General features: G+C 45.8%; 1 protein-coding gene across 5 annotated transcripts in view; it reads right to left on the reverse strand.

Moving 5' to 3' along the window:
- The window catches only part of LOC122478525, a 126,191-nt gene that overhangs the window by 72,420 nt on the left and 27,233 nt on the right, over positions 1-26,538 (reverse strand). Inside the window, exons 4-6 of one of the 5 annotated variants that reach the window (XR_006296062.1) lie at positions 10,079-10,151; positions 2,655-2,784; positions 2,284-2,345 (exon numbers count right to left, since the gene is read on the reverse strand). Coding sequence is in view for 1 of the 5 variants with exons in the window: in XM_043572079.1 (XP_043428014.1) it covers positions 13,404-13,479 (76 nt within the window). In the remaining 4 variants the exon portion in view is untranslated. Of the gene's footprint in view, positions 1-1,409; positions 2,785-10,078; positions 10,152-13,403; positions 13,480-26,538 lie in introns of those variants that run through there. The other 4 variants (XR_006296061.1, XR_006296065.1, XM_043572079.1 and 1 more) reach the window with 4 other exon arrangements.

Here is a 26,538-nt window from a genome sequence, read left to right on the forward strand (position 1 = left end):
ATAATCCTTTTAACTGACTTCCACTCTATACCACTCAGTGGACAATGTTCACAGACTACAGTAGAAATAGCCCCTCCTTGATTCAGTAGTAGATCCTTTACATGACCATCGGAGGCAAGGGAAAGCCACTGACATGGAAATAATAGAGTCTTGATAAAATAAAGTTCCTCAGTCATTTCATGTCCATACTGTTTATGTTAGGCTGCTTGAGCAAGGGTTACGGGCTCTGATGGCCATGCACTTGAAAATCCACAAGTATCTTTTGAATCCTAAAAACAAAATCCAAAAAAAAAAAAAACTCCTACTAAATTTCCTACTTTAAAAGCAATTACACATAAAAATCAAAAAGTGTATATATATATATATATATATATATATATATATATATATATATATATGTTAAAAACCAGAACATTAAAGCAGAAGCCCTTGTACGTGCTCTCTGGATCTAAACTACCTTTTCGGCCTCATTTGGCCATTAACTCTATAAACTGAGCATGGAAGTTCAGGGTTAGGATAATGGAATGCTGACCTTACCAACAATATAAACAATCGATTAATGCATGTTTCCTCTGTTATATATATGTATATATATATATACACATATATACGTGTATATGTATAAAATATATATATACACATATATGATATATATCTAACATACTGTCTTCTTACACTATAAACTAAAGAAAAGGTTACTAAGAAAATCGGAAGGAAGGGGTGCTGGGTGGCACTGTCGGTTAAAGGTCAGGCTCTTGACTTTGGCTCAGATCATGATCTATACTTCTTGCGTTCAAGCCCCATGATAGGTTCAGCACTGGCAGTGTGGAGCCTGATGAAGATTCTCTCTCTGCCCCCGCTTCCCCTACTAACATGCTCTGTCCACTCTCTCTCTCAAAATAAATAATTAAAAAAAAAGAAGAAAAATAAAATCATAAGGAACAGAAAATACGTTTACAGGAGAGTACTCTATTTATTGAAAAATATCTGTGTGTAAGTGGACTCCCACGGTACAAACCCACCTGGTTCAAGGGTCAACTGCATACCTGTATGATGTCTCCACCAAGAGATTACTGGAACTTAACATAGAGCCAAATTAGAAAATCAAAACCCCGTTCCTACTTTCCTATTCTTTTCTGGACACTATGGCCATTTTATTGGCCTTCAGACATCTTCACATTTCAAACAAGTATTTTCTTGGGGGGCCTGGGTGACTTAGTCGACTAGGCGCCCAACTTTGGCTCAGGTCATGTTCTCAATTTCATGAGTTCGAGTCCCGCATTGGGCTCCTTGCTCTCAGTGCAGAGCCTGCTTCGGATCTTCTGTCCCCCCACCCCGCTCTCAACAATAAACAAACATTCACCAAACAAAGTATCCTCAATATATAGTAAGTCACTAAAAGCCACTGCGATCATTTTGTCTTCTATTTCTATAGCACGCTTTACAGTTTACAAAACGTTGCCACATTTGTTCATTCCACATAACCAAGAGGTGGGTATTAGTGCCATTTTTAGGAACGAGGTCATTGACATTCAAGCAAGTTTTTCCAAGATGCCACAGCTAGGAAGTGACGGAACCAAGATGCTAGCATGTCTTTTGATTTCAAGTACAGTGCTTGTAGCATTATGCAGCAGCTGCCTGAGCCTAAGAGATCAGGACCTTTTCACCTCCTTCCCTAGTTGTCACCTTAGAATAGGTCATCATTACTTTACTTACATTACCACAAGTAGGACTGCGAAGTTATTTTAATTATCCAAAATGGGTTTTACTTATTGAAGCACCACTAAACCAAACTGTGCTCATCATAATCCCAATGCTCCTTGTAGATCTACTTGACAATCCAAACATATTATTATCAAGTCCCAGGCCATATCTTTGGAAGGTTCAAGTTGTAAACACCATAATCCAAACTCTTTCTGGATGTCAGGAGGAGTCTGACACATGATCCCGTATACACCACAGGATCATACACTTGGCCATACGTTGACCTAGAGTAATTCTTTAGTGTTTCAGATACCTTAACTTCAAAACCCAAACTCATTCCCTCCAAGCCTTCGTTTTCTGCACTAATACTACACAACTTTCATTATGTCTGCAAATTAGCAGAACTCTACTATGCTGTGTGCTCATAATTAACACATAATTATTTTATCACATATAGGAAAACATAGAAGAAGTTGTTTCTGTGGGCAAATGCAGAGATGAGAGAGTGAAGTCAAAGCATCTCTTGGACGTTTTAACATCACTCCATGCTTATACTTAAAAATAAGAAGAAGACAGTACCTCAGGAAGAGAAGGTGATTCTACATCTTCCTCTTCTCCTAATTCTAATGCTGACATCATATCTAGAGAATACGGCCACAGATAAATTAATGAAAACATGTGTTACTATGAACTTTAAACACATACACAAGTCTATCTCCATTCATGAATATTTCAATAAAATAAAAGCAATAGCAGAAAAGATGTTCAGGGGGTTCAAGATTTTCCGGAAGTAAAAGGGGGTCATACTTGGGATACTCAGAAAGAAAGATAGCAACAGAAAAATATCTTCACGAAAAAAGGATAATATATTTGGATCTACATACTTTTAGATTTTTCTCATACTAGTATTGAATCATAGGAAAACAACTCACAGAGATTCACTAGCTTACCACTTCTGCAATTTTTATGCACTCCACCAGCAGAAGTCACACTGTCATTAACTGTTTGCTCTGGTGGCACATTTTCAATAATACCAACACCATCTTCCTTTGCTTCCATTGCTGACTTTGCTGCTCCTTCCTAGAAAAACAGCACAAAACAAAAACCCAACTTCAGAAAAACATCACATTAATTCATTTGGTCATGCACTCACCCACTCGGAAAGACAAGCACATACTGTATCTGTCAAGTCACAGCCACGATCCGGGGAGGAGCTGGAAAGAGAAATAAAAGACAGACCTGTTCTATATGCTAGTAGCGGTAGAGATGCATGAAAACAGGTAAGGACAGAAAAATACCATCCTCTAGTTCTACAAGGGAAGTGAATAACATACAGTGAACGCACAAAGGAGGAAACACTTACATTTGGGAAGCTCAGCAAACGCTGGGAAGATAGGGCTGTATCTTAAAAGACAAAGTGCACGGGGAGGGTGTGAAGGGCATTCTAGAATGAGCAAAAGGATCAAGTATGAAATAACATAGTAAGTGACAACACCTATGCAATATGGCAAACCTGGAACAGAGTTATTGGGAATGGGATAGACAGAGACATATTACCGGAACATCAGGATGAAACCAAAAAAAAAAAAAAAAAAAAAGAGCAGTGTTATGCTAGAACAAGAATTTTCTCCTTCAGGTAATGGGGATCCATTGAATAAGCAGAGGAGTGACCTCGTCACAAGTATATTTTAGAAAGGTCACTCTGGCAATGTAGGATGTAGGACAATGTAGGCAATGTAGGATGAACGTAAAGACAGCAAAACCAGAAGAGTACTGCAAAATTATAGGTGAGAGAGTGAATTACAGGAATAACATATGAAAAATGGGAAGCAGGTACAAACTATCGAATGTGGTGAGTGACAGCATGCGGTCATTTCAGGGAAGTTCGGAGTCCAGGACTTTTCCTGTTTCGGGAATGCTATTTATTAGACTAGGGAACACAAATGACAGAGCAGATTACAAAGAGTCGGGAAAGAGGAAAGGGAAAGCGTCAGAAACAATGTCTTTAAACTAGGGCATATTAAATTTAAAGTACCCCGTGGACGTAGGAAGAAAATGTTAGGGCCGCCTGGATGCCTCAGTCAGTTAGCACCTGACTCTTGATTTTGGCTCCGGGCATGATCTCACAGTTCATGGGTTCAAGCCCCCCATCTGGTTCTGCGCTGACAGTGCAGAGTCTGCTTGGGATCTTCTCTCTCTCCCTCTGTCTCTCTGCCCCTCCCCACTTGTGTTCTCTCTGTCTCTCTCTCCAATTAATAAATGAATAAACTTAAAAAAAACAAAAAGACAGAAAATTCAGATCAATACAGTTCAAGTAAGAAAAAAGCCCATCATAAATATCTATAAAACATATTGAACTGATATAATAATGCAAACCTACACAGAACTCTGAAGTTGTGAAAAGGAAAGTAAAGGGAGGCGGGAGGAGTTCAGATGGCAGAGGAGGGGGATCAGAATTTCCCTTGTCCCTCAAACACAGCAGTATTGAGGTCACAACACTTGGAATGCCAGAAACACAGGCTGCAGAAGGACAGAAAAATCTCCACATGTGCAAACAGACAGCTTGGCGGGACAGAAGTGTGTGTATGTGAATTGGAAGAAATAAAATGGGCAGCACAGGCATAGAGTGGGGGAAGCCCTTTGGTGGAGAAATGAAAGGAAGAGAGAGAGGCTGTGGGAAGTGTATTTGGATAAGAGAAAACCTGTCCGGACCACCGACCAAGGAGAGGTCCAGAGAGCCAGTTTCTACTTTGCAAAACAGCCTTAGAAGCCAAAAAACAGAATGTTCAAGGTTTCCAGACTTTCTCTAGACCAGAGCTGCCACCTCCCATGCCTGGTGGGGAGGGAGCCGCCCTTAGGCTTGGTAGCAATCTCAGGGCTACACTGGGAGAGAACACCTTGAGTATGGTGGAAAGAGGAGGTATTGCCCTGCCCAAGGGAAAAAGACGAGCCAGGCACGAGCCAGAGGCCCTCTGTCCACTGCGCACAGTGGTGCAACTCCACTACCAGGTCCGAGCAAAGCGGGATCCTACAAGGTTTTGAATCCCAGCTCAGTGCTCAGGGAGCACAGGAGACTGTGCAGCAGGGCAAGCCGGCCCCCCAGGCTATTCTGTGAGGATGGCCTAAACAGTGAGTTTTGAGACACCTCGTGTGGGCAGGAGAGATTGGGAGGTCGCCATTTCTCTCCCCATGACCTACATCGTGGGGCTTCAGGAAACGGACAGTGAGCCTCCGTGGAGGCAGCCTATTACACCAAACCCTGCCTCTCTGTGCCTGGTAACTGCTTCTCTATGGGAGTGAGACTGACACTGATGGGACCAGACAGCCCCTCCCCTAGACCAGCACAGCCACCAGTCCCAGGCACCAACAGACAACTCTCCTCTGGTTTTCTTAGTTTTTTTGTTTGTTTTCATTTGAATTATAGTTCTTTTTATCTTTCCTTTTCTTTTTTAATGTTTATTTCTGTATTTTGAGAGAGAGTGAGTGATCAAGCAGGAGAGGTACAGAGAGAGGGAGAGAGAGAGAGAATCCGAGGAGGATCCATGCTCTCACTGCAGAGCCTGGTGGGGGTATTGAACCCACCAACAGCGAGAACATGACCTGACCCAAATTCAAGAGTCAGACGCTTCACCAACTGAGCCACTCAGGCGCCCATCTTTTCTTTCCCTTTCTTGTCTTTTCCCTTTTTTCTGGTTCTACCCTCCTCTTTCCTCTTCTCCCTCTGGAATCAGGGAGAAGAGGAAGTGTATATATATATATTTACATATGTAAATAAACATATATATATATATACATATATACACATATATACATGTATATTTGTGTGTGTGTGTGTGTGTGTGTGTGTGTGAGAGAGAGAGATTCTTTGTTCTTCTGTTCTGGTTCCTTGTTTGTTTGATCGGGCATTTTCTCTATACTTTTCCAGATCTCCTTCATTTTCCTCCCTCTCTTTCTACATTAAGCCCTAGAGCTCCTTTGAGTCACTGCCTGGTCTTTTTTTCCACTCCTGTCACTTCTCTCTTTGTTTGGGCTAAGGATTCTTCACCACCCTCTTCTCCTTTTTCCCAAGATTACATCAACAAACAAATCAAAGCACACCGGGTGGAAGGCCCAAACTACCACTCCAAGTAGTGTGAGAAGCAAGCAAAGATGCACCAAAAGAGTGCACACAACACACCCCAAAAACACTCGTTCGACTGCCAGGCTCTGGACAGTGCGTGACCCCTTTTTAATACAGTAGTACTCACAGGTGTGGGACACAGAACAAGCTATTACAACACATAAAGGACAGGAAACTAGCCAAAACGACAAAACGGAAGAATTCTCCTCAAAAACAATTCCAGGACGAAAGGACAGCCAGACAAGTGCTCAAAAGAGACAGAAACAATATATCTGATCAAGTTTTTGGAATCGTCACGTTGAATGCTGAAAACGAAATGTTGTAAAGGAGATACAACATAAACTAGATGCAGTGACAGCAAGGATGGGTAAAGAAGCAGACAGAATCGGTGAAACAGAAGATATGGACAAAGATGAAGCAGAGAAAGGAAAGAAACGAAATGACTAGACCACGAGGCAGGTACCAGAGATCTAATTGATTCAGTAAGACGAAATAATAGCCACATCATAGGAGTCCCAGAAGAAGAGTGAGAGAAAGGGGCAGAAGGTTTATTTGAACAACTTATAGCTGAGAGCTTCCCTCATCTGGGGGAGGAAACAGGCATCCAAGTCCTGGCAGCACAAAGAATTCCCTTCCAAATCAACAAAACCAGGTCAACACCACAACATGTTCAAAGCGAAACCGGAAATATACAAAGATCAAGAGAGAATTCTGAAAGCAGCTAGGGACAAACGGGGCTTAATCTGCAAGGGAAGACACATAAGGGTAGCAGGAGACCTGTCCAATGAAACTTGGCAGGGCAGAAGGGAGGGGTAGGAAACAGTCAATGTGATAAATGGGAACATATGCAGCAAAGAATCCTTTCCCCAGCAAGGCTGTCATTTAGAATAGAAAATGACAGAAAGGCTTTCCAAGACAAACACAACCTAATGGAGTTCATGAACACTAAATCAGCCCTGCAGGAGACCCTAAGGGGCGACTCTGTGAGTGGAAAGCAGCAGAGACTACAAAGGACCAGAGGCCTCACCAAAAGCATGAAACCTTCAGATAACACAATGACACTAAATCCATATCTTTAACTAATCACTCTGAGTGTGAATAGACTCAATGCCCCAATCAAAAGACACAGGGAATCCGAATGGATAAAACACAAAACAAAACCAAAGAACAAGATCCATCTATATGCTGTCAACAACACACTGATTTTAGCCCCCAGGACACCTCCAGAGTCAAAGTGGAGCTATGGGGAACCACCTATCATGCTACTAGAAGTCAAAAGAAAGCTGGAGTCACCACACTTCCACCAGAAAGACTAGATTTTAAACCAAACACTGTAGTAACAGATTCAGAAGGACATTATATCGTAATTAAGGGGTCTATCCATCAAGAGGAGCTAACAATTATAAATGTTTATGTCCCCAAAGTGAAAGGCCCACATGTATGCATCGATGAATCACAAACATGAATAAATGTATACATACAAATACCATGATTGTAGACGACTTTAAGACTCCACTCGGGGCAATAGGCGGATCGTCAAGGCAGAAAATCAGTAAGAAAACACAGATCCTATGTGTCATTGGACCAGATGTATTCAGATATACATACATATATATTGGCCTTGATATATACATTTACATACATGGATATCAACACCGATATATTGAGATCTCTTCGTCCAACAGCAGTAGAACGCACATTCTTCTTAAGTCCACATTGAACATTCTCCAATATAAATGACATCCTGGGTCACAAAACAGCCCTCCACAAATATAAAACGACTGAGATCATACCTTGCATATTTTCAGATCACAACAACAAGCACTTGGTCATTCTTTCTCTCTCTCCCTCCCTTTCCAAGAGGAATACAAACATTACAAAAACATTTAGCTCACCTCCTTCCAAGAAAGAGAAGAAAAGAATAATAAACCTTGTGGGGCAATGAGTCCTGGATGGAAACCACACACAGACAGTAGAATTCCATAACCAATATGTTGACAATGGAGTTGACAGAAAGTGATGTACTAAAAGAACAGACACTAAAGAAATGTTTTCTGCAAAGACAAATTAGGGTAGGGGTAAATCATTAAAAAAGAGCATGGTGGGGGGGGGTGGGACACGTCGGTGGCTCAGTCAGTTCAGCCTCCAATTTCAGCTCATGAGTCATGATCTCCCGGTTTGTGGGTTTGAGACCTTCATTGAGCTCTGTGTTGACAGCTCGGAGCCTGGAGCCTGCTTTGGATTCTGTGTCTCCCTCTGCCTCTACCCCTACCCCGCTTGCACTCTGTCTGTCTGTCTCTCTCTCTCCAATATAAATAAACTTTTAAAACATAAAAATTACATTAAAAACTATGGGGGGAGAAGAGGAAAAAAGGAAACAATATAAGACACGACCAATCAATCAAGCATGAGCTTAAGACAAGGAAGAAAAGGAGAAATGTGAGCAAAATAAGGTAAGTGGAAACAACATATATTTTTCAACAGGTACATAAGTAGGATTGGGAATATACTATGAACAGTAGTGTATATATATATATATGTTATATATATCTATATAGTATATATAGATATAGTATACATATATAGTGTATATATAGTGAATATATATAGTGTATATATATAGTGTATATATATATAGTATATATATAGTGTATATATATGGCATATATATATACACTATATGTATATAGTGTATATATATATAGTATATATATATACTACATATATATAGTACATATATAGTATATAAATATATAGTGTATGCATATATAGTATACATATATATAATGTATACGTAAAACAGAGGCTTTGATTCACAGTGTATCCCTAATAATACTGACTTTTAGCACTCTACAGTTATCTGGTTATAAATACTGTAATATTTAAGTTTTTTCACTATAAAATAAATTGTTCGATTACTGGCATCTATCGCTTCCTAAAAGCTATAAATTCTTACTGGACCAACGAAAAAACAGAAAAAGAAAGGTTTCTAACACATCAACTTTCACTATGGAGAAAGAACTGGGAATGAGAATTCTAGAAAGAAATGTGAACCTTCAAAGGATGTATGTGACGGGACACAGATGGGGTTGAAAAAACAAAGGCTGAGGACTTTTTCTCTGCAATTCTAAGCTCACAATGGGAGGAGACTAAAAATATATGGTAACCTTCTTTCGTATGTAACTCCTGATTTTCTCAATAGAATTCCTTTGCGTTTATACGTATTAAACACTAAACGGAATATAAACTGAAGCCTGACTTTTTAAATTCACATATCTAATTGTGATACATCATGCGTATTTCATTACTTTTCAAATTCCATTCTACGGAATTCCATTTCCCTACTCATTTTTTCACATTCAAAACCTATGACATTGCTTCTTCCAAGCAAGACTTCATTCTAGGAGCTCCAGGAGTCAAACAAGTATGTTTCCTAACCTCCAGTAGCTTATAATGATTTAGGGGCTTTGAAAGGAATATTTAAATAACTATCAGATGTCTGAAACTTTAAATTTTAGAATCAGACACAAGGACTAGGAGGAGATATTTTTAAAAGCTAGAATATGAAAGATTTCTGAAATTAGAAACTTGACAACTTGGCTAAGAAGAGCCTCTGCTCATAGGACTACTCTTCTCAGCAAAATACGTATTCTTCAGGGAGATGCACAATTTTAACTTACTCTTCATGGAGTTATTTCAAAAATACAGGGAAACACCTTTGTAAGGTAAATGTTGAGAAATAATGTAAACATCTAAGTTTCTACATTTTCTATATTATTTTAGTCTAAATATAGAACAAAGGATAGAGACAAGGAAAATCCTGTATCTCGCTCTCAAAATAAAAAATTGCCTGGGGCGGGGGCAACATACAATAGATAATTGGATCCAATAAGATTTCATTAGGCTTCAGTATTATCAGTCATGTTAGTATCACAGTAAGCATCCTTATCCTTAACCAAATGTCATATTTCCTCCATTATGGGAAAGCTTTTCCCAATATAATTCAACGGTCATTATATATTTTCCAGCCCATTCTTTTCTCAGCCCCCACCCCTAGGATTTACCAAAGTAAAACAAAACAAAACAAAACAAAAAATTCAACGTGTCATGTATCTGTCAAGGGGTTTGTACTTGCTAAATTTCCATTACACACATAAAATGATGATGCACAGGCTACTCTTAAATTTTCAGAGTAAATAAGAGGGAAAACTAAATTCAGAGCAGGAAAGTGAGTTTCACAGGAGGGTACTTTACCTTGGTACCGAAATCTACGTCTTGGCTAGCTGATGTAGGCCATGAATCTCCAGGACCAGGTTTGTCAGAAAGCCTTTAGAGCAAAAATATACAACAAAAACATGTTCACTTTTTTAAAAACAAAAAAACAAAATTTCAAAAATTAAGTGAAAGGTCAGCTATCTGTTTATTCAACGAAGTTTCTTATTATAATTAAAAGTTGGCCTCTGTTTTTTCCACTAAGTTTTATTTTAATTCCAGTAATATTAACATCCAGTACGGGCGCCTGGGTGGCGCAGTCGGTTAAGCGTCCGACTTCAGCCAGGTCACGATCTCGCGGTCCGTGAGTTCTAGCCCCGCATCAGGCTCTGGGCTGATGGCTCGGAGCCTGGAGACTGTTTCCGATTCTGTGTCTCCCTCTCTCTCTGCCCTCCCCCGTTCATGCTCTGTCTCTCTCTGTCCCAAAAATAAATAAAAAACGTTGAAAAAAAATTTTTTTTAAATCCAGTGTTATATTAGTTTAAGTTGTACAATACAGTGATTCATCAACTCCATACTCACCCCGTGCTCATCATGACAAGGGCACTCACTCCATCATCCCCATCACCTTCTTCACGCCGCCCACCACACACCTCCTCTCTGGGAATCATCTGTTCTCGGCAGTTAAGAGCCTGTTTCTTGCTTTGTCCCCCCTTTTTTCTCTCCCTTTGCTCATCCGTTGTTTCTTAAGTGCTACACGAGTAAAATCATATGGTGTTTGTCTTTCCCTGACTTTGCTTAACATACTACTCTCAGGCTCCATCCAGGTGATTGCAAATGGCAAGAGTTCATTGTTTTATGGTTGAGTAATATTCCAGTGTGTGTGTGTGTGTGTGTGTGTGTGTATGGATATACATATTCCACACACACATACATATAAGACTTCTTCCTCGTTCACTCATTTGTCAAAGGACGCTTGAGATGGCTACTGGAAATAATGCTGCAATAAACACAGGGGTGCGTGTGTCCCATGGAATTCATGTTTTGTATTCTCTTGGGTAGTATCCAGTATCGCTTTCCCTCTCTGGGCCTTAGTGTCCCCAACCCCTCCCCCCGGGAAACAGCCCCTGTGCAGGCCATTCTGATGGCCCCAGTCTTATTTCGGGTACTTTCAGCAGCGCTTTACTGAGTATTTTCTTATCTTCTGTCTTACGCAGCAGACTGGGAGGGAGCTCACTCTGGTATATCATAGGAGCATAATCGATGTTGATGGAAAAACTGAGCATATTATAAGAGCTACTCCTTATTGGGTATCTGCTGGGTCGAGACCCGTGTTAAGGTTTACCTTACCTAATCCTTGTGGAAAAAACCCAAGAAGTGAGCGTTCTAGTTACTGTGACTCCACAGAAGGAATACTCCAGCAGCCTGAGGGTTAAGAGCCTGGCCCAGGTTATGTTGCACACAAGGAGAAATACCGAGAGGTTTGGTGCAATTGCTTGTCTTGGTTTGTTTTTGTTGGCAATTATTTGACTTTTTTCAAAACCTTATACTTTTTCTTTTAAGGAGGCTCCACGCCCAACGTGGGGCTGGAACTCACAACGTTGAGCTCCAGAGTCACGTGCTCTACTGAATGAGCCAGCCAGGTGCCCCAGCGATTACGTGGCTTTGAACGGATGCCTACCCTACTGCCTAATCTGCCCATGGGTTTAATATATTCTGGGTGAGCATCTCGGAAATATCTTCATTTTTGCTTGCACACACTACACTTTGGTTTAGACTGCAATAAGTTAATTAACTGTTCAAGCACTGGAGACATGCCTCGCGTCTTTCTGACAATGGCTCATGAGGCGCAATGGAGCAGAGACACCACAGGGAGCCCCTGCAGGCCTCACCCTGCAGTGACATCACCCTTCCTCCCTCATCCAAACACTGGGGTTGGAGGTAGAGAATCATGATTTTTATCCCGTTCTGTTCCTCTAAATCTTCAACGGGTGAGCATGGTCGCACACTCTGAAGTATGCCTATTATTTTCTTTGCAAATAGAGATGTCCAGGATAAAAAAAAATTAGGCATATATACATTCTCACATTAACATTTATGCGTATATACACATGTACGTATGCAGACGTATATATATGTATATATATATATATATATATATATATATATAAATACATACACATATATATATACACCTATATATACACATACAAGTATATAAACACACACACACACACATATATATGTAATTTAAATAAACACATCTCACTTTAAAAAGAAATTTGGGGGCGCCTGGGTGGCTCAGTCGGTTAAACGTCCGACTTCGGCTCAGGTCACGATCTCCTGGTTCATGGGTTCGGGGCCCGCATCAGGCTCTGCGCTGACAGCGTAGAGCCTGCTTGAGATTCTCTCTCTGTGTCTCTCTTCCTCTCTCTCTCTGCCCTCCCTCTGCCCACACACTCTCTCTCCAAATAAACTCCAAACAAACGGCAGAGGAGGGATTCAAACCCAGGTCTGCCTGGCTGCAAAGGGGCTAACCTGACAGCAGTGGGCTCCCAGGTCACGGCATGTGCTCCCATGGGTAGTGCCTCCAGCCATCTGGATGAAGCTGAGGGCTGACCAGGGCTCCTCGCTCTGGCCTCTCCTCGGGGCCAAGAGCGCGAGAAGGGAGATACAGCACGTCCTCCATTGCCAGACACTCCAGTCATGGAATGAAAAGGTTTTCAGGCAGAAAGAAACATCCCTGCTTATACATACACATGGATTAGAAGCTGAACCCTGACTGTGGGGACACGTGAAACATGTGTCTGTAGCCATTGTGGAAGGACAGTAAGAACCTGGCAGCACGGTTATTTATTTCTGGAATCTTGTGAGCACAGCTGGTTCAAGGATACAAGTCAAGCTCCGAGCCCTGGGCCTGCCTCCTCTGCTGAGCCAGCTGGACATGATGATTTAGCATGGATCAATGGCTCCCGATTCCCTATGTCTTTAAAGCCCATCCATCCTCCCCCTTCATTTGGCAACAGCCGCAGGCAGGGTGAGGAAAGGGTGCAGAGTCTGTCATCAGATGCGAGACCAACGTCACTAGGGGGATGGGTAGCTGTGAACTGAGCCCACAGGAGGGGAAGACAGTCCCTCCAGCGTCAGCAGTGACTAGCTCTTGCTGGGTACACAGGCCATTCTTCCTTTCTTCTCTCGGCTTCTCCGTGGTTCCAAATTCCCTCACAGAGCCCCCCGGGAATCCAAAAATAACTTCAGAGTCACAAAGTCAAAACACAGTGTGAGAATCCTGGCACAAAGACGCCACTCCCCCAAGGCAGCCCACAGAGAAAGAAGTCCCTTTCCAGGTCAGGGTCCACGGACTCACCACAGAAGGAGATGATGTGGCTGCCGTCCTCATGGACGAACTTCCGTGTGGCTGCCTCCTCCATGATCTGCTTCACCTAGAAGGGCAGGGGCAGTTGGACGGGGAGACCCAAACGCGACCCAGGGTGCGGTCATCCCCAAGGGCTGTGTCGCCCTTCCTGGCCCTCTGAGGCCATCTGGGGTTCTTTGATAACTTCTCTCCTTCCATGCCCTCCTCATGGTGCCTTCTGTAAGTCTGAGGCCTGGGGCCTGTGAGAACATCATGTTTTACTGAATTATTTCTTCAGGCTCTCTGCGTGGCTGGTTCTTCTCAGGTGTCACACGAAATGTCATCTTCCTTGAGCCCCTTATCTGACACAGCCCTCCCCTGACACCACTCACACCTCATTACAGTCCCTTCTGGGTACATATGCTATTCCTGTCCTGTTTACTTGCTTACTATTACCTTCTTCTAAGATATAAATTCCCTGAGGCCAGGGCCTCACCTATCTTGTTCACTTCTGTATCCATGGAGACCAAAACAGTGCCTGGCACATAGCAGGTGCTCAATAAATATTTTTGGAAGCAAAGAAAGAAAGAAAGAAAGAAAGAAAGAAAGAAAGAAAGAAAGAAAAGAGAGAGAAGGAAGGAAGGAAGGAAGGAAGGAAGGAAGGAAGGAAGAAAGAAAGAAAGAAAAGAGAGAGAAGAAAGAAAAGAAAAGAAAAGAAAAGAAAAGAAAAGAAAAGAAAAGAGAGAGAATGAAGGAAGGAAGGAAGGAAGGAAGGAAGGAAGGAAGGAAGGAAGGGGAAACAAGTATATAAAAGAATCAGGAAGGTATAGTGATAAATCAGGCCTGGAATCTAGCAGCTCTGGGTTCCAATCCCTGCTCAGGCACCTCCCAGTTGGGTCTGTGACCTCAATTTGGGAAACCAAGGCTCAGCAAAGTGAAGCAAACTTGCCCAGAGAAGTAAAGCTGGCCCAGAGCAGACACCGAATTCCAGGCTGTCTGACTCCCTGGGGGTGTGTTTTCCTACTATCCTCACACGCTCAACAAATCTTTTTTGAGTGCCCCTGATGCACCAGGAGTGAGGGACACAGTGCTGAAAGGGCAGCCGTGCCTCTGCTCACAGAGATGACTCTCCAGTGGCCTGAACACCCTTCTGCTTTGCTGGATTCTGGCCCCCGGTCTGCCCAGCCCCCAGTCTGCCCAGCCCCCAGTCACCCCACCTCGAGGTTGAGGAGACCAAGAGAGATGACCTCAAAGGCCGGTCCCAGCTCTACATCGCCAAGGCTGCGACATGGGGTAACAGGAGCAGTTCTGAATCCAACCCATCCATGAGCAGCCGCTCCCTTCCTGGCTGCCCCGTGACCTACTCGGCCTCAGCCAGGCCAGCTCAGCAGTGCACCCACTGGAGAGCGATCGCAGGCTCTCCCATGCCCCTCTCCCCTTCCTTGCAGGTGCCTCCTGGAGGGGAAAACAGAGCATCCCTGGCCATGCCCTGCAGTGTCTGCCCCACACAACCGAGTCAGCACTCGCCCCATGGACAGCGCTGACCTCTGAGCTCAGCGAGCTCTAAGCTGGGCTTCGCCAGCGGCATTTCCAAGTCTGAAAACTATCTAGCCAAAGCCCTGGAACCGGCCCTGTTTACAGGTGTGGAAACTTGAGGGTCGGGAGGCAAACTGGCCTACTGAAGGCCACAAAGCTAGGAAGCCATGGCTGGACTTTTGGCTTAGGACTTTTTTTTCCCCCATCTCAGCTCCAGCTATCATATCCTGGCCACTGTGGCTACTGATTGTGTTTCCACAGTCAAATCACATCACCTCTCTGAACCTTAGTTTTCTCGCTGGGTACAGGGCGTACAGGAACAGCACCTGCCTCATGGGGCTACGGGAAGACTGAACAAGGTAACGCACACCATGTGCTGAGCACAGAGCCTGGCGCACAGGGTGCCTGCAGTGTTACTTGCCTAAAACCTCACCTGGTCTCTCTATTCTGGCTGAAACAGTAACCTGTTCAGAAGAATAAAATCCCCCTGCTTCAAGGGTCCCCACAGTGGCTGCTCTCGAACACCCATCAGACTGATAAGCACAGAGCCCGACGCGGGGCTTGAACCCATGACTGTGAGATCACGACCTGAGCCTTAAGACACTCTTTTTTTTAAAAAACGCTTATATAGTTTTGGAGAGACAGAGCACAAGTGGGGGAGGGACAGGGAGAGGGAGGCACAGAATCCGAAGCAGGTTCCAGGCTCTAAGCTGTCAGCACAAAGCCCAACATGGGGCTCGAACTCATGAACCATGAGATCATGACGTGAGCCAAAGTTGGTCCCTCGACTGACTGAGCCACCCAGGTGCCCCCATAAGAGACTCTTAAATTCAGAGAACAAACTGAAGGTTGCTGGAGGGGAAGTGGGTGGGGGTATGGGCTAAATGGGTGATGGGCATTAAGGAGGGCGCTTGTTGGGATGAGCACTGTGTGTTGTATGGAAGCCACTTTGGCAATAAATTATATTCAAAAAAAAACAGAGAGAGACACTCAACTGACTGAGCCACCCAGGTGCCCCAAACCATACACAGTCTCCAACAACCAACGGGTCAAAGAAGAAATCACAACAGAAATCAGCAAGTATCTTGAGACAAATGGAAAGGAAAAGGCAACGTATCAAAATCCAGGGGATGTAAAGAAAGCAGGGTACAAGGGGCATCTACACCTGGAAGTGCTTATGTTCAAACAACAAGGAAGGTCTCCAATCAACAGTCTAACTTGACACCTCGAGGAACTACAGAAGAACAAACAAAACCCAAAGCTAGCAGAAGGAAGGTCATCACAATGTCACAGCAGAGATAAACAAAAGAAAGAAAAGAAATACAAGGGTAGGTTTTAACAAAACCAAGAGTTGAGTCTTCCAAAAGATCAGCAGAATTGACAAACCTTTAAGCCAGACTGACTAAGAGCAAAAAATGAGAGAGAGAGAGAGAGAGAGAGAGAGAGAGAGACTCGACAAAAATCAGAATTAACACCAATCCTCCTCAAATTCTTCTAAAATAATAATAATAATGGAAGAGAAGGGAATACTTGCGTTGCATGAGGCCGACTTACCTTGGAAAGCAAAGCCAAGCAAGTCATGACACAAACACTGGAGACCAATGTCTCCAATGAGTGACTCCATCAGAAGGCTCAACAAAACACTGGCAAACAGAACTCGGCAGGATCCGGAGAGCTCCACATGCGCCATGACCAAGTAGGACTTTCTGCTAAGATGCAGCGAGGGTTCAAGGCACAAAAACCGACCAACGCAAGACACCAGCATTAACATAACGAAGAGAAAAGTACCACATGGGCATCGCGGCTGATACAGAAAAAGAATGTGGCAAAATTCAACACCCGTTCACCATAAAAACTCTCACCAAACTAAGAACAGGAAGAAACTACCGGTCACGTATGAAAGTCATGTAGGAAAAACCCAGAGTTACCATCCCATGTGATGGTGGAAGACAGAAAGTTTTTCCTTCAAAGTCAAGAGCAAGACAAAGACACCTCTGCTCGCCTCTTTTACTTCACGTAGCATTGGAAGCTCTAGCCAGATGAATTAGGACAAGGAAAAGAAACCAAAGGAATGCAAATCGGAAAGAAAGAAGTGAAATGATCTCGGTTGATCTTATGTCCGGAAAACCCTAGAAACGCCACAAGAAAACTGTTAGCAGTCATAAATAAATTCAGCAATGTTGCAGGATACAAAATCCATACGTGAAAATTAGCTGTATTTCTAAATGCTACCGATAAACAATCCCAAAACAAAATGTTAAATATTCTGTTTACAATAGCATCAGAAACAGGGGTGCCTGCGTGGCTCAGTCAGTTAAGCGTCCAACTTCAGCAGAGGTCGTGAGCTCGCGGTTTCTGAGTTTGAGCCCTGTGTCGGGCTCTGTGCTGATAGTACGGAGCCTGCTTCGGATTCTCTCTCTCTTCCTCTCTCTCTGCCCCTCCCCTGCTCATGCTCTCTCTCTCTCTCTCTCTCTCTCTCTCTCTCTCTCTCTCTCTCTCAAAAATAAAGAAACACTAAAAAAAAAGTAGCATCAAAAAGAATAAAATACTTAGGGATAAACTTAACCAAGGAGGTGAAAGACCTGTATATTGAAAGCTACAGTAAACCTGCTGAGACCTTTATTATTATTATTATTATTATTATTGTTGTTGTTTTTAATGTTTATTCATTTTTGAAGGAGAGAAAGACAAAGCATGAGCAGGGGAGGGGCACAGAGAGAGAGGCAGGCTCCAGGATCTGGACTGTCAGCACAGAGGCCGATGCAGGGCTCGAACCCACAAGCTGTGATCACGACCTGAGCCGAAGTTGGATGCACAACCGACTGAGCCACCCAGGCACCCCGACAGAACTTTTTAAAGATGCAAATAAATGGAAAGGTTTTCCATGTGTTCAGAGATTGAAAGACTTAATATTGTTGTCAATAAAACCCAAAGCAATCTATGTGTAATCGCCATCAAAATCCCAATGGCATTTTGTTGATGTTGTTTTGGTGTGGTGTTTTTGTTTTTTGTTATTGGTTTTGGTTTTTTTTGCAGAAAAAGGAAAATCTATCCTAAAAGTCATAAGGACTCCCATGAATAGGCAAAGCAATCTTGAAAAGGAAGAACAAAGCTAGAAGTTTGGTATTTCCTGACTTCAAACCTCATTATAAAACTATGGTAATAAAAATACTAGCACATTTTGAGGTACCAGCATAAACACAAGTGGTGAAGAACAGAGAGCCCAGAAATAAACCTTCACGTCTATCAGTACATATGAAACGATTTTGACAAAGATGCCAAGACCATTCTTTGGGGGGGGGGGTGGCAGTGTCCTACAAATGCTCTTGAGAAAACTGGATGTCCACATGGAAAAGAATGAAGTGAGACCCTCACCTGTACCACGCACAAAAATCAACTCGAAATGGATCAAAGGCCTAAATACCAGAGCGAACACTACAGAATTCCTCAAAGAAAACATAGCAGAGAAGTGCCAGATTTGGCAACAATTTCTTGGCTGTGACACCAAAAGGAGAGAAGGCAAAAGTAACATGAAATAAACTGGACCAGTCAAAGTAAACAAACTTCCGTACATCAAAGGACACAATAAACAGAGTGAAAAGGCAACACCCATGGAATGGGTGAAAATACCTGCAAATCGTGTGTCTGATAAGGACCTAATGTCTAGACTGTATGCTGCGTTCCTACAACTCAACAACAAAAAACAACCTGATTCCCAAATGGGCAAAGGACCTGGACAGACACGTCTCCAGAGAAGATAAACAGATGGCCAACAAGCACATGTGACGATGCTCAACATCATTCATCATCAGGGAAGTGCAAAATCAAAACCGTGATGAGATACTGACCGCCTCACACCTATTAGGATGGCTCCTATCGAAAAATGGAAAATAACAAGTGTGGGTGCACACATGGAGAAATCGGTGAACTCTCGTGCATTGCTGACGGGCACGTAGAATCGTGCGGTTCCTAAGGAAAATAAGATGGCAGGTCCTCAAAAAATTAAACAGAAAATTACCATCTGATCCAGCAGTTCTCTTCTGGGTATATACCCCAAAGGACTGAAAGCAGAGTGTTGAAGAGAGATTTGCACACCCATGTTCACGGCAGCACTATCCACAACAGCCAAGGGCAGACCCTGTATTGGGCTCTGCACTGATGGTGTGGAGCCTGCTTAGGATTCTCTCTCTCTCTCTCTCTCTCTCTCTCTCTCTCTCTCTCCCTCCCTCCCTCCCTCCCTCCCTCCCTCCCTCTCTGCCTGTCCCACCCTCTCTCTCTCTCAAAATATACACGTAAAGTTAAAAAAAAAAAAAAGGAAGGGAATTCTGACACCTGCCACTACATGCGTGAACCTTGAACATGTCACGCTAAGTGAAATAAGCCAGTCACAAAGACACAAAATACTTATAAGTGGTGCCTAGAGGAGGCAAGTTCATAGAGACAGAAAACAGAATGGTGGTTGCCAGGGGCTGGGGGGAGGAGAGAAAGGGAAATTATTACTTAATGGGTACAGAGTTGTAGTTTTGTGAGACGAAAAGACACTGACCACACAACAATGTGAATTACTCAGCACTACCGAACTTAAAAATCATGAAGGCAAAATTTTATGTTGTGTATTTTACCACAACTTTTACAAGTGTGGATACTATGTGTTAATATAGTGTAAATAAATATTTTGCAGTTGATTTTTAAAAAAAAATTTTTGATGTTTATTTCTGAGAGAGAGAGAGAGAGAGAGAGAGAGAGAGAGAGAGAGAGAGAGAGAAAGGGTCAGAGAGGGAAGCAGGCTCCAGGCTCCATGCTGCCAGCACAGCAAGGTGGAGGCTATCAGCAGGTAGAATGGAGAGAATAAGTCCCGAGAGTGTGGCACTTTGTGAAGTTCTCTCCTGCCTGCCTTGCCTCATGGGATCATCCCAACAGTTCAGGGTAATACTCTCCCCATGTACAGAGGAGGAAAACTGAGGCTCTGGGGAGGAGGAAACTCCTTGCAATGCACTGAATGTTTCAGTTCCCCCCAAATTCCTATGTTGAGATTCGAATCCCCAGTGTGATGGGGGCATTACGAGGCGGGGCCTGTGGGAGGTGATGAGGTCATGGGTAGGATTGGTGACCTCAGGAAAGAGACCCTGGAGAGCTCCCTTCCCTCTTCTGTCATGTGAGGACATAGAGAGAAGACAGCTGTCTGTGAACCAGGAAGCGGGTTCTCAGCAGACACTGCTGTTCTCAGCACAACAAGGAAGTTCCAGGGGTGAACCTGGTACCTAGAACTATAGACAGAGAAGCACAAAAACAAGGGTCTGCAAACCGTTTCTGTAGAGATCTACGGAGTAAGCGTTCTTGGCTTTGCTGGCCATCTGGTCTCTGTCTCAAGTATTTAACTTCACCCTCGGATCCGGAGAGCAGCCATATGCCAATGAATGAGCGTGGCTGTGTTCCAATAAAACTTTATTTACAAAACCAAGTGGAGAGCCGGGTTTGTCCTTTGGGCAACAGTTTGCTGACCGTGAAATAAAAAAACATATACCTGTTGGTCTTGGCCCCCAGTTCCCCGCACAGAGCTCCTAAAACCCTGGTAATTTCCTAAGTGAGCACAGCACTAGGGGCATCTTCTATTCTACCATTTGATCTTTGACCTCAGTTCCTGACACAGAATTTCTAAATCCCTTGGACTCTCCTGGGTGAGAGGAATGTCCTTTGTTCTAATGAGGTGATGCCTGGCGGGCTCCTGGATCGCTTCGGGATGGGGACTGGTCACCAGAAAGACCAAGCTATGATGAGAAGCTTGGAACTTTCAGCCCCATCCCTCATTCTCCCGGAAGGGGACAGGGAGGCCGACTGAGTTCACTCTCCATCATGTCTGTGTTAATGAAGCCTCCATAAAAATCCCCAAGTATGAGGCTTGGACAGCAGGCTGCCGAACATGGAGGTGATGGAAGGGTGTCACAAGATGACACGGAGGCTCTGTGTCCTTCCCCCAGACCTTGCCCTACACACCTCTTCCATCTGGATGTTCATCTGCATCCTGTATCGTACCTTTTTGTCACAAACTGGTGAACCTAAGTGTTTCCCTGACTCCCATGAGCAAATGATCAAACCGAAGGAGGGGGCTAGGGGAACCCCAGTATGTGGCCATCAAGAGGTACGGGGATGGGGCACCTGGGTGGCACAGTCAGTTAAGCGTCCGACTTTAGCTCAGGTCATGATCTTGCAGTTCGTGAGCCACACTGGGTTCTGTGCTGACAGCTCAGAGCCTGGAGCCTGCCCTGGATTCTGTGTCTCCCTCTCTCTCTCTGCCCCTCCCCATATTTGTGCGCACGTGCTCTCTCTCTGTCTCTCTCAAAAATAAATAAATAAACGAAACCAACAAAGAAGTACAGGTGACAATCCGAGACTTGCACCTGAAGTGGGGGACAGTCTTGCAGGACGGGGGCCCCTCACCTGTGGGACCTGACACTGACTCTAGGCAGCTAGCGTCAGACTCGGTTAAGGGGCGGCCACCCGGCTGGCGTCGGAGAACTGCCTGAGGTGTAGCAAACCCACACACCTCTGGTGTCTGTGGTATCGTCCAGGAAGAGGGTGGGATCAAGGGGAAACACACAGGAGTGTGTTTCTCCAGCTCACTGATCCTGCGTGAGAATGTCTGGCACCACTGGGCTGGCCCAGGCTGCCTTCCCCGGTGTCACAGAAGGGGACAGCATGGGGGGGAGGGCTAACGCAGCTGACCACCCCACACACAGGGCCAGCCCCAGCTCTTCCCAGTGGCCAGCCCTCTCTCAGGCAGCTCGTAGCCCTCCTGCCAATGTCCGCCTGCCCCTCGGAGGTGGCCATCTGCCCGTCGCCTGCCAGAGTGACTGTGACGCAGGGGCCCTGCCGTCTGCCCGCGTCCTCCCCCATGGCTAGTGCAGTGACCGTCAGGACCCACGTGCTCCATCCACAAAAGGGTGCCGGGATGGAAAATCCCTAAGCTCTAAGTCCTGGCTGTGGCTCAAGCACTGCCCCGAGGGGCCTCAGTTTACCCCTCTGGCCTCAAAGACCTACCCAACTCCCACTTTCCAGGATGCCTTCACCTCCCCAACTGTGATGGGCTCAACTGTGTCCCTGCCCTCCAATCACATGCTGAAACCTTAACCCCTAGGACCTCAGGATGTGATCTATTTGGAGCCAAGATCTTTACAGAGGTAATTATGTTACAATGAGGTCATGAGGTGGGGCCTCATCTGGTGTGACTGGTATCCTTATAAGAGGAAATTGGGACACAGACCACCACAGAGGGAAGGCCACATGAAGACACGGGGAGAAGAGGGCCATCCACGAGGAACGCCGGGAACAGAGCCTTCCCTCGTGGCCCGCAGAAGCCAACCCTGCTGACATCATGACCTTGGACCTCCAGCCTCCAGCACTGTGACAAAATACATTTCTGTTGTTTAAGTCACTCAGTGTGTGGTACCTTGTTATGGCGGCCAGGGCAGACTGATACTCCCACCATCTTTATCCTCAGCATCCTTATCCCTCTGAATGAGCTCTTCTGTGCCAGCGAATGAATGAATGAATGAATGATGAATTAGTTCTAAGGTTACCTATGTTATTAACTCACTATACACTCTCCACAGCTCTGTGAGGCTTGGTTCTATTTTTATTTAAAAAAAAAATTTTAAGTTTGTTTATTTTTGAGAGAGATACAGAGAGAAAACACAAGCAGGGGAGGGGCAGAGACAGAGGGGGACAGAGGATCTGAAACGGGCTCCATGCTGAGAGGAGTGGAGAGCCCGACGCAGGGCTTGAACCCACGAACCATGAGATCACGACCTGAACCGAGCTTGGACGCTTAACCCAATGAGCCACCCAGGCACCCCATGGTTCTACTTTTATACTGATTTCTCACACCATGAGAATTAAGATCAGAGAGATTAAGCAACAAACCCGAGGTCACACAGTGAACAGGAGGCCGAAGCAGAGTGTCAACCCAGGCTCTTGATGCTATTCTAGAAGCTTCAGCCAATGGCTTGTCTTTGAAAATAATAATAATGCTCCAACTTCCTAAATGCACAGCACTGGGCCAAGCATACATGGCGTCATGGACTGGATGCTTGTGTCCCCAAAGATTCACATGCTGAAGCCCTACCCCAGCCCCCGTGTGATGGTATTTGCAGGTGGGACCTTTGGGGGGGAAATTAGGGTTGGATGAGCTCATGAAGGTGAGGCCCTCAGGATGGGATTGGGGTCCTTAAAAAAAGAGGAAGAGGAGAAGAGCACAGGGAAAAGGTCATCTACAAGGCAGGAAGACAGCCCTCGCCAGGAACTGAATGGGCTAGCACCTCGGCCTTGGACTTCTCAGCCTCCAAACTGCAAGAAATCAATGTCTGTTTAGGCCACTCCATCTGTGGTGTTCTGCTTCGGCTGCCTGAGCTGAGACACGGGGCCGGCCCCCCATAATCCTCACAACACAGTTCCCAGGTGGCCACCACCACCCCACTTGACAGACAAGTGCAGAGGTATTGGTTCCTGCCTAGCCAAGGGCATCAGAAAATCCAGGGTCACCTTGCTGAGGTTTGTATGCTGGTCAATCTGACTCCAAGGGGAGCCTCTACCCACCACACTCGGCCCCAGAAACAGGAGTCGGATGTACTGCCTGGGACCGCGGCCTCAGGGACATGACAGAAAACACAATCTCTTCCTTTTCCTCTCCCTCTCTCCAGAAGGCCTGGAGGACCCCGTGATCACCGCAAGTGGTGGATAGCAGCACTGATGCGTTTATTCCACATCTCAGCACGAGCCAGGGTGGGGTCTGGGGGACTCTGCTTCTCTGTGTCACAGGATGGCTGGGCCCAGCAAAACTAAGATTCGGAACTCAGCTGTAGGCAAAACCACGGGCAGGGGTCTTCGCTGGGGGTTCTGTGTACTTGAGGGATCCAAGAGGGTTTCTTGGCCGGGGGTCGAGGGGCCACAGGACTCAGGGATAGGGAAGGGAGGGCAGTGGCGGCCACGAGAAAGCCTCTGTCCCCTCCCTGGCTCCGTGGGCAGGTTCTGATGATGTGGCAGGTGCCACAATGTGCCACACAGACCGCTTCGGGACCGGAGGCTGCTAGGAGGGCTCCTGGAGAGCCCTCAGCTGCCAGTCCCATAGAGGACAGGGATCCCTTCGGCCCCAGGAGAGCCTCCCCCAAGGTCTCACTGCTTCCCCGGAGGCCACCATCCGGTGACGGGAATGTGTAGGCTGTGAAGGTCTGGCATCCTTGCCCCCAACTCGGGACAGTGTGAAGGGCCATCCCAGCAAGCTGGCAACTCCCCACGGGGCTTCCACGAAAGCCTCGTGACCCATCTTCTCCCTTGGCCCACCGCCGCTCGCTTCACTTGGCTCCGCTGGGTGTTAACCCCAAAGGCACACCCTAATAAACCTGCATGCTGACCTCCATCTCGGCGACAGCTGCCACTTAGGGACCGCCAAGATACAGCACGGGTGCATCTGGGCAACAGTCAACAGGGACAAGTTGCAAACCATTCAAACACCGGTGGATTCGGCGGGGCAAAGGCCCGGATACACTGGGTGCACAGAGCAGCAGGGATGGAGTCTGACAGTCCTGCCCTGGAAGACCTTTCGGTCCAAAGAGCCAAAAGGCAGGGCAAGCCAGGACAGGTACAGGGCAAGCGTGGTGCTGACGCAGGGCCCAGCAGCACCAGCACCAGCACCAGCTGAGAACCGGCTGGCTGGAGATACACATGCTCGGAAGCCACGGAGGCAGCAACTCTGGGGTGCTGATCAAGCTTTCCAAGCTACTCTCACGCATGCCACATTGCAGTGGGGGATTTCAGAGGAGACAGAAAACTAGCAGCCAAACTCCTTAGGAAGAGACTCAGCAGTCACGGCTCCTGTCTGGGGACCTTCCTCACACAGCCAGTCCCTTCTGGCCACCTCTCCTTGCTTCCCATATCAGACTGGGGCAGGCAACAGTTCCCGGATCCCCACTATTCCAACCGCGGGGTGCTGCACCCTTCTCCCCACCCACCCCATCCTGCCTTGGTCAATAGCACCCTTATTAAATTCATCTTCATGTGCTCCGTTTGGAGGAATCAACTGTTTCCTATTGTTACCCGGACTGTATACACACGTTGTCTCAAGTCCAAACCCCACAGAATGAAGGTTGTCTGTTTGTAGCTATGGACCCTGAAACTCAGACAGGATAATCCCCAGGGAAGGCAGGCTCCTGGGGATGGATCTGGGGAGGGGTGGGTAGTGGAGGTGGGGACACAGCACCAAGGGCGTAGTTCTGAGCCTGAGGGAGGGGTTCTGACGAGGGAGGTGCCTCCCCTACTCTGCTGGCTCCCGACTTCCCCAGAAGTTAATAACGCGCTGACAGCCTGAGGCCAGAAGAGGAAATTAAAAAGGCAGCGGGGGAAAGCCTCCCCCGGAAGGTCGGTCCCTGCAGCCTCACGGGAGAGGGCACTGTCTCACTGCAGGAAGAGGCTATGGCCCAAACTGGCCAGGGGAGGACCCATCCCCGGGGGAACCGACCACCCCCGTGGGCACGGGGCAGAGGGCCACAGAAGGCCTCTGAAATGCAGCTCAACCACCTTTCCCCTCTCAGGCTCCCAGGCATGAGCCTGGAACTGATCTGCTGTGGAGGTCGACAGCTGTGAGGAACCTAGGGGTGGTCTGGGGGTGGCGGTGGCAGTGTGGCATCCTGGCTCCCTGAACAAGCCCACGTGATTTGCTGAGCTTTGGCCCCGGAATCATGCCTGACTGAGGCAGCACAGAGGCAGTGGCTATGGGTGGTGTGACTACAGCCACAGAGACCTGTGTTTGCATCCAGCTCAGCCCTTCCTGTCCAGGGGTGAGGATTCAATGGGGTGTTATTTGCAAAAGAGGAGGCCTGGCTAGCACATAGCAGGAGTTGTATGATACTAAAAACTTACTGGTTTTCTTTTCTTTTCTTTTTTTTTTTTTTTGAGCACTCATGGTGTTCCTGGGACTGTTTATGGCATGACAACCCAAGATAGATTACCGACATAGTCCCATTTTACAGATGGAAGAAACTGAGGCAGAGAGCTATTAGATAACCCACCCAAGGTCATGCAGAGGAGGCAGGATTCAGACCCAGGTCTTTATTCTAACAAAGGCCTCAAAGCAGAAGCTGGAGACCTTTTGAAATAGTTTTGTTACTCCAGCTTAAGAGTAAGAGAGTATGTTTACTGACCACATACTATGTGCCATGTACTTTGTACAGAATACCTTATTTAATTCTCGCAAAAATATTTTCATCCCCATTTTAAAGTTTTTTTTTCCAGAGAGAGAGAGAGAGAGAGAGAGCGAGCGCATGCACATGTATGCATGTGAGTGGGGGAGGGGCAGAAAGGCATGAGAGAGAGAGAGAATCCCAAGCAGGCTCTGTGCTGTCAGCACGGAGCCCGATGCAAGGCTTGAACTCACAAACCACGAGACCATGACCTGAGCTGAAATCAGGAGTCAGATGCCTAACTGACTGAGCCATCCAGGTGCCCCTCTCCTCCCCATCTTAAAGATGGGTAAACTGAACTGACGCGATTTGCCCTAAGGCACACAACCAGGAAAGGTCGCAGCCAGGACTTGAACTCAAGGTCTGACAGTCAGCTCTGC

The sequence above is a fragment of the Prionailurus bengalensis genome, unplaced genomic scaffold (assembly GCF_016509475.1).
Source record: "Prionailurus bengalensis isolate Pbe53 unplaced genomic scaffold, Fcat_Pben_1.1_paternal_pri Un_scaffold_72, whole genome shotgun sequence".
Taxonomy (NCBI): Eukaryota; Metazoa; Chordata; class Mammalia; order Carnivora; family Felidae; genus Prionailurus; species Prionailurus bengalensis.